This window comes from Salvia hispanica, chromosome 5, assembly GCF_023119035.1.
Source record: "Salvia hispanica cultivar TCC Black 2014 chromosome 5, UniMelb_Shisp_WGS_1.0, whole genome shotgun sequence".
NCBI classification, from domain to species: domain Eukaryota; kingdom Viridiplantae; phylum Streptophyta; class Magnoliopsida; order Lamiales; family Lamiaceae; genus Salvia; species Salvia hispanica.
The window spans coordinates 2,441,629-2,451,072 of NC_062969.1; the positions used below are offsets into that span (position 1 = coordinate 2,441,629).

The 9,444-nt window shown below is 36.5% G+C and overlaps 2 protein-coding genes across 2 annotated transcripts; one reads left to right on the forward strand and one right to left on the reverse strand.

Moving 5' to 3' along the window:
- The first annotated feature begins 585 nt into the window (after positions 1–585).
- Positions 586–918, forward strand: LOC125188245 (loricrin-like). Its single transcript, XM_048085010.1, has one exon. It carries the CDS (start codon positions 586–588, stop codon positions 916–918), a length of 333 nt encoding a protein of 110 aa, XP_047940967.1.
- A 7,736-nt stretch (positions 919–8,654) lies between these two features.
- On the reverse strand, positions 8,655–9,385 carry LOC125188248 (glutathione S-transferase T3-like). The gene is made up of 2 exons (XM_048085014.1): positions 9,379–9,385; positions 8,655–9,304 (listed from the first exon to the last, which is right to left on the reverse strand). The coding sequence occupies exons 1-2, from the start codon at positions 9,383–9,385 to the stop codon at positions 8,655–8,657; spliced, it is 657 nt and encodes a 218-aa protein (XP_047940971.1).
- Positions 9,386–9,444: the final 59 nt, after the last annotated feature.

Here is a 9,444-nt window from a genome sequence, read left to right on the forward strand (position 1 = left end):
TGTTACTTATTTCATTCCTATCTTCCACCAATATTATTCTATTCCATCGTACCAAACTTGCAAGCATGGTGCAATTGCAATTGATATTCTTGAGAAATTACATAATTATGTATTGCCTACGTCTCTGGCGTAAGCCAATTTTTTTTTATTTGAATTGTTTTAATTTATTTTTAATTACTAGGAGTATAATGGATATAATTAGTAAAGAAAACTGGTATCAATATTCTATGAATGTCAAATCAATCATTACTCCACATGCGAACACGTTTGCTCTTCTACATCAACGAATTATCCTCCAATAAATATATAAAGACAAGTCAACATGAAAATTCAACAAATTAAAGATATTTTTGGATTATTCAAAACATCAAATCATCACACAACCACAAGCAATTATATATGACTATTATAAAATTACTCTGAGAAACAAGTCATTAGATATTGGAAAAGCACAGAGATTTTCCATCAAATTTCCGATGGTCTTATTCAATTTTTTCAACTGGCGCGTATTGAAATAGTCTATGTTGATGCAACTATATATATACATGCATGCACACATATATTGTGCATAGTGATAAAATTAAAATGGGAAGAGTTATAGGAGTTTTTGGAGAGGGAAGGAATGAAGTGTTTAAGGGTTGGGGATTTGGGCTTATGCTTCTACTTGTGTCCATTTCAGCCATGTCCATGATCTTATTTGCTTGCGCCGATCACAAGAAGAAGCCTCCTAAGAATAAGAATAAGAAGAAGAAACGTGATGCCGATGTTGTGGATTGTGGCTGTGGCGATTGCTTTGGAGGAGGCGATGGTGGTGGTGATGGAGGGGGTGGTGGGGATGGAGGTGGTGGAGGCGGGGGATGTGGCGGAGGCGGAGGTGGAGGCGGCGGATGTGGCGGAGGCGGTGGTGGCGGCGGCTAGATGCAATGGTTGGGTTTGGAGGCATCTATTTTTGCATATCGTTACTTTTTTCTATGTAGTTTATTCATGATAAATTAATCAAATAAGTGTGATACTATTATTCGTGCACATGTAACAATTATGAGTGATCATAGGAGAATACATCCCAAAACATGATTGCGATAGACGATCTTATATGTATATAAGTGGAGTACTATATAAGTAGATTCATATATACATTTTCAACCATGTCACACCATTCTATCTTAGTACTTATTTGGATGTTTTTAGTGCGGGTGTACCCTCTCCCGATAGCCTCACATGTACTCCCTCCGCCTCGGATAATTCGTCTGACTTTGATCGGGCACGAGTTTTAAGAAATAATGAAAAATGAGTTGAAAAAGTTAGTGGAATGTGGGTCCTACTTTTATATATTAGTTTTATAATAAAATATGAGTAGGAATGAGTTAGTGGAATATGGAAATGAGATAAACTATGTGGGATAGATCGAAATAGAAAAGTGGGACAAATTATCCGGGACGAATATCACGAAATTTTCTAAAAAATTATTTTTCTCTTCAAATTTTAAATTTGGGACAATCGGAATATCGGCATGGCAATGAGTGTAATTCCAACCAAATTAAATGAAAATCATAAACATAAAACCGCTTCTTCCAAATCAAAACATTTGTCTTATATTAAGAACGAAAGCGTAAGGATCCTTCATATGTATCATAAACCTAATGTAAACCATTCGTTACAAAGTCAAAATTAGTAAGCTACCCATGTTAATTATATGCTTCCACCTCAAGGCAGTAACAGTGTAGATTTATAGTAATAGTACTATCTAAAATGAGGACTTTCAAAAAATCTCAGACTTAGTCTTGATCAGTAGCTATATATAAATATTGGAAAATTACACATAATTTTCCTTTAAATTTCCGATGGTTTTAATCATTTTTTAAGAGATATTAATTCAACTAGCTCGTCTTGACCAGCAAATTCAAATTTATATAGTCAATAATCAGTGATAAAAAATTTATGCAACTGAATTATACTAATATAGGGATATATATATTACATCACATATTTAGGTGCATTAATATGAAATACTACTACTTAATATGTATTGGTATTTGTATGTACATGGGATGACATTAGTGGCGGAGGTAGGTGTGGTCCGGCAGAGTCGGCCGACCCACCACCGGTCCCGGAGAACTGTGGGAAACGCTAAATCGTCAATTGAAATGAAAGTTAAAGGATGGAAAGGATTAAGAGGGTGTGAAAATCTGTGGTTTAGCTTAATTGAAATGAAAGGAGAAGGATAGTGAAGGAGTTAAGAGAGTGTAAAAATCTGCGGCTTAACTTAGTTATACTACTAATTCAAGAAACTTGGAGGTATCATGCATTTATTATTTTTAAAGAAAGTATCAACACCGATTATCCATAATACATACAATTATAAGTAAAATCTTCGTGGGGTGGCGAAACCGGAATTTTAATGTTAGAACTTGAATTATTGTACACTTCTAGAATATTTTCAGTGTCGCCATTGCGATAAGCAATTACGACATAATCAGTAGGGGGTCCGAGAGAGAGATGAATAATAAGATAAAAATATCTAGACGATGATCAATAAAATAAATAATATACTACAATTATTTCCTGATAAGATTTTAACATATTTGGACAACTTATACTTTACTATTGGGGCAGAAAAGTAAGTCACATATATATAGTAAGACAAAGTAGTCAAAATCATGCATTAACATGAGCATTGATGATAGATATTTCTGAAGAAAATACCAACGCCGATTATCCAAAAATCGAACCATAATAGTACTGTGATACAACTACAAGTAATTCGTGCACAATATGATCATGATTTTCAATAAAAATGTGCCAATATGATCATGATTTTCATTAGATATATCCACTGATCCTATGTATCCACTATGAAAACTAAACCCAATTTTTACTGTAGGTGTGATCCATTATTAACTTTTTTAAGTTGCTAATTCTACTAACTCATCATTAACACAGTGTATTAAAAATATTAACATATAATTTTGTTGACATTTCAATATACTGTATTGACATTATGTATTAATATTTTTAATACACTGCATTGATAAGTCAGCAGGAATAGTAACTTAAAAAGCTAGCAATATAACACATCGTGTAAATATGAGTGTGACTGAAATTCTCAAAAATTATACAAGTAGTTTGAATTTGGATAACCCAAAACATCAAATCATAATACAAGTACAAGTAGTTATGATTGGAAATTAATTAGTCTGAAAAACAACAATGACTATAGATTTTGGAAAAGCACACATTAGCTCAAACTCGAGTGCCACGTGGTCACAAACAGCAGCCACGTCATTAGTGACAGCGAATGGGAGTGGCCCACGTGTACACGAGCGTGTGCTTGGAACAAGATCCTCCCCTGTTGAATGAGAAAGTGACACGTGTGCCGATGCAGGACCACCAACGCAGGTCTCAAATTTATAAGATAAAATTGCCGATTTTGTATAGTCTTTTATTTTCCATCAAAATGCCGATTTTGGTAATCAATTTATAAGAGAAAATTGAATTGGCGCGCAATGACTCAGCCTCTGTTAGTGCAACTATATATGTACATACAAACATACAATTTGTGTATAGTGATAAAATGGGAAGAGTTTTTGGAGAGAGAAGTAATGAGGGTTGGGGGTTTGGAGTGATCCTTCTTCTTGTCTCCATTTCCCTCATGTCCATGCTCTTATTCGCTTGCGCCGATCACAAGAAGAAGAAGAAGAAGAAGAAGAAGAAGAAGAAGAGCCGTGATGCTGGAGGCGGTGGTGGTGGAGGCGGGGGATGTTGCGTAGGCGGAGATGGAGGCGGCTGCGGTGGCGGGGGATGTGGCAGCGGTGGTGGATGTGGCGGTGGCGGGGGGTGTGGCGGAGGCAGTACATGTTAGATGCGCGAATGATTGGGTTGGAGTCATTATCGTGTTTCGTTTTCTGTTTAGTTTGTTTATTGCTACGTAATCAGTGTGATCCTCTCTTGTCTGTCATTAATTGTCACAAGTTGGCTCTGCTGAGTTTCACGAAATGTGAAGAATAATTAGTCGTAAAAGTTAGTAGAGTGTGGAATATCTATTGTTTATGTGTAATTGGTTAAACACATTCCATATTTAAACTTGGTTTAAGCTTAAGGAATGATTCCAAATATTAAAAGCAGTCTATTTTTTCAGTACAGAGATTATCTATTGTTTATATGCACATGAGACAATATAATTAGGACAGAGATAATCTATTATTTATGCACATGTGACAATATAATTATGAGTGATCGTAGGAGAATATACCACGAAACATTATTATAATATAACATCTTATATGTATATTAAGCTCCTGTTTTATTGGACTCCTTGTTTTTTACATTTTGTAATAATTTATACTCCTATCAATTTTTAAAATAAGCACCTTTTAATGAAGAAATGAATTTTAGTGTTAAATTGATAAAATAAGAGAAAACAAAACGATACTTAGGAGGGACTTGGTTAGTGCTGGACCCGGGTATGGGATGACATTAGTTGCGGAGGTTGGTGGGGTCGGGTAGGGTTGGCCGACCCACTACCTGTAACATCCCGGAATTTAGAACCCTAAATTAAAGCCCTAGAATTAATTATTTGATGACGTGGAGTCGTGAATGCATTTATTTCATGGGATGCCTTGGCCAAGTCAAGCCTAGGGTTTTTGTTGAAAGTTTGAAAAGTCAAACTATTTGATTTAATGATGTGGCTTGTGATATATTAAGTTATGAGATTATGTGGCAATTTAATTGTTTAAGGGTGAGTGAGAATATTAGAGAAAATTTCCATAAATACTTGTCACTCTAATTCTTGTAATTTTCGAACCCTAGCCCCTTGGAGAAGGAATTTCTATTTTTCCGGAATTTATTTAATCCTTGGGATATTTATCCAAATTAAATTCCAAGAGCCAATTATTTCCTTGTTTAAAGATGGAAAAATCGAGCCCCCTTATTTGTTAGTGATTTTCGAAAATCACTATAATTGGGAAGGAAAGAATTATTTTATTTTTTATTTGGTTCCCTACTTGATTTCCTTCCATACCTAGAATTTAATTATACTACCAAATCTTTCCATACTTCAAAAGATCTTGCCTTATCTTATTCTAGGCAATATTAAGAATCCATGCCTTATTTAAATAGGCATAGGGGACGCCTATTTCTACTCCAAATTGGGAGAATTCTTATTTTTATTTTACTCCGTGATCTTTTATTCTACGCCGTAAAATATACCAAAACAAAATCTTGGCTATCCTAGAAGCCTAGTTTTCGAAAATTTCCATGCTTGATACCTAGTCTATTTTTGTTAATTCTTCTTCCCTACTTCACAATATTATTTTATCTTTATTTAATTGGGAGAATGAGATCTTACCAAATATTCTATTCTAATTACCTAAAGATCTTGTTGAGCACTATAAATAAGAGAAACATCAACCCTAGCCCCCATAATTTTCGGCCCCCACCCTCCCACACATTCTCTCAATTTTCTTCTACTTTACTCCATTAATCCTTCATCCTTTGAGAAGAAATTGAAGTTTAATCCGAGAACTTTGAAGAATCAAGGCTAATACTTGTTTCCTACCGATTGTTTTCTCAAAAAGGTATTTTTGTTTAAGAGTTATGTTTGTTCTTCTTCTACCTCTTCTTTTTTCTTCTAACCGATTAATCGGCCTTCTTGAACCCTCATGCATCTTGGTTGAGTGAAAGAGGGATAAAAAGGGATGTGGGGACATGTGTATGTGTGTGTGCCGTGTGTGTGTGTGGCGTGTGTGTGTGTGCCGTGTGTGTGTGTGTGTTGATGTGTTGTGTAGTGTGTGTTTGATGGTTAAGTCTTCGTGTGCGATAAACATGATCTTGATTAATTAGTAATGATAAGATAAATCGTTGGGAAGAGGGAAAAGTAATGAGACATGCATGAGTAAGAGTAGTATTGAACCTAATTTGTGATATGTGCCTATGTGATTAAAAGGTGAAACTTTGGTTGCGAAGCCGGATAACGGAAAAGCGAATCTACTTGAAAACTAAGCAGTCGAGGTGGGCTTTACTCTAAAAACTCTCTTTTATTTTATCAAAATGTTGTTCGGGGTTATAAGGGTGGTTTAACTGTTATGCCATGCCTATGTTTGTTTAAATGTGATTGTTGGATATGCTTATACGAATTCGGGTCTGAGTATGGGCCGCAAGCCCTACCAGGCTGTGTACACAATGGGATCGAGAGCCGTCCTTGCTAGTCGGCCGGTCTCGTGGGCGAAAAGTGTGGCCACACTTTCGTCGCACCATGGAACGTTTGTGATTGTTAATTTGATGAGAAAATGGGAGGTTATTTTGACTGGCCAGTCTATGAAAATATATTTTGTGATACTCGTGATAATTCTTTTATAACTGCTTAAAACTCGAGTTCACTTGGTAAGGGTGGCATAACTTATAAAATGTTTTGGCAACGAGCTCACCGAGTATTTCAAAATACTCAGCCCTGCATGTGTTTTCCTTATGTGCAGGTTGAATGATGACGAGTGGTGGCGGGTGTTGAGCAAATTAATGAATTAAAAAGGATATGTTGAACTTCAAGCGTAGTTGTGTCTTCATACATAGCTATACTTTCTCTTGGTCGTTTTCCGCTGAATTTTTGATACACTCTAGAATTTCTCTTTGGAATATTTGCATCTTGCCTTCGGTTTGAGGCCTTGGTCTTTTCTTGTGATTTTGACTTGGATATAATGTCGTACTCTTGAGATTTTGATCGTCATTTATGATATTTTTCTTTCCTTTAATCTTCTAGGTTAAGTTGTTGCATTTAATACTCTGATATCTCTTTCAATTCTTTTGGTCAATACTCTTTAAATGAAACCCTAGCCTATGTTTATTTCTTTAGAGTCGGTTTTGGGTAGCAGCCGCCGTAATTATTGTACCCTAGAAGGGCGGGCTGTTACACTACCGGTCCCAGAGAACTATGGAAGACGCTCAACTGTCATCTGAAATGAAAAGTTAAGGGATGGAAAGGATTAAAAGGGTGTGAAAATCTGTGGCTTAGTTAATTGAATGAAAAAGAGAGGAAAATGAAGGAGTTAAGAGAGTGTAAAATTCTGCGGTTTAACTTAGTCATACTAGCTAATTCAAAAAACTTAATTGGAGGCATGCATATGGGAATCACATATATTTTTGAAGATAGTATCAACACCGATTATCCATAATACAACTATAAGTAAATCTTTCGTGCAATGGCGAAACCAGAATTTTAATGTTCGGACGTTCTAAAATTATTGTTAACACTTGTAGGATATTTTTAGTGACGCTGTCGCCATAAGCAATTGCTACAAATTAGTAGGGGGTCTGAATGAGATGAATAATAAGGAAAATATATAGAATGATCAATAGAATGAATAATACAATAGCAATTATTTCTTGATAAAACTTTACTCCATAATAGGGGCGAAGCTCATTTTATACATTTTAATTATTTCACAAATATAATGTAGTTCTAGTGTAAATGTCATAATATAGTCTATCTTGTGTTCCTCCGGATGCAACTTTTTGTTTTATACGTTTCTTTTTATTTTTTCTCTCTTTTTATTTACCTTTTTTTGCTGTTTTATTTTTATATTCTTTTCATTTTTATGTTGTTATAATTTTGTTCTACTATTATCATTCATAAAACTCTATTGTTTTGCACTCTACTAATTAATTTATTTTAAATACTAATCATTATTAATAATAGTATATAAAAAAATTGTCTTTGATTTATATTTTTATCATTTATAGTATTAAGTTTTATATAGAGTTATATAAGTATTAAGTAAGGATGTTTAAGAAAAATTATTGAAAGAATATTGTAAGATTGTACAAATTACTCATCTTCCCTATATCTTCTATCGTCAATGTTGCAATTGTTCGGTGACATTGACACCATTAAATAGTCCACAATTATTAACATTGACTTGGGCTCCCTATCGGCAAAATCCTTGCTACTTTATACAGATATAGTTGAGATAATAGATTGCTTGGCATTTTAGGATTGGTGAGACGAAAAAAATGTCATAAATATAATAAGACATGTGGTCAAAATCAAGCATTAATATGAGCATTGATGAAACAGAATATGAACGCCTATTATCCAAACATTCAAGTAATTAGTGCACAATATGATCATGATTATTAGAATGAGTAAGCTAGTAAATTAGTACTCCTCTATGAAAAACTGGTATCACTATCCTAAAAAAAAACTGGTATCATTATCCTCTAAAAAATACTCCCTCTTATTAAAAGAATATAGACCGTTCGTTACAAAGTCAAAATTAGTAAGCTATCATGTTAGGCCATTCACAATGGAGTGGACTATAGCTCGCTCTAAGCCCCGCCCTATATACCGCCACATCAACATTTTATCTTCAATCCCTTCAACCTGCAATGGGGCCGTGAACTATAGCTCGCCCTAAGCATTTTACTTCTATTTTGTATTTATATAATTTATGCAAATATATCAAGCAAAATAAATAAATAATTACAACACAGTTAGGGCAAATCCTACATTTCCTTAACTAAAAAAAAAGTTACAAAATAAGAAATTAAAAAAAAGTGCACTACATATAAAATAAGGAGGCTAGTCTAGAGTAGTCCCAACTTGCGGCTAAGGCCATCGATCATCCGTTGGATGCCTTCGATTTGAGTCGGGTTGGTCGCCTGCATCAGGGCGTTGTGCGCGTCCAACAACGTCCTATAGTCGGAGGAGGCCACCAAATCCGTGTAGGCATGTGCCGCAGCCGAAAACGGAGCCGTGGTCGTGTCGGGGTCGAGCTCGGAGCCTGCTCAGGTGGCGGGGTGGACGAGGATGTCGCCTTGCCCTTGCCCTTGGCAACCTTGATGCCAGGGGGACGCCGAGAGGACATCGGTGTGCCGGAACTCTCATCCTCGAACACCGGATTGTTGAGGTCCATTGGAGATGCGCCGCTTTCGCTGCTTGTATAATCACCGAAGGTGCGCTTCGACGTCCTCTTCTTTGCCGCCGTCGATTCGGGCAGTATACCTCCAACGAACTTCTGCTTCTCCTTCAAGAGCGCCCAGGACGGGTAGTGCTTGAAATCGTCGTACAATGACGTGTACGGCTGGATTGCTTTGTCGCGCACATCTGCAAGACTCTCGCCGCTGGCCTGCTCCCTCTCGCACTTGTCGTACTTCCCCGCGAACAAATTGACATGCTTCTTTATTTGATTCCAGTGCTTGCGGAGCGGCTCCCGTTGGCGCTTGTAGGCGGTCGGCGGCTTGGCCACGTTGTATTTTTCGGCGATGCGCTCCCAATACGCAATAACCTTCTGGTTGTTAGCGAACACCGGATCCTCTAAAATTTCAATCCAACACCTCGTCAAGACAATGGATTCTTCCGGCTGGTAGTTCGTCCTACCCGGGGTGAACTCTTCATTCACTGTCGTAAGCGGAAATTTCTTTGCCTTGGGCCGCCTCTTCTTGGTCGCGGAGCCC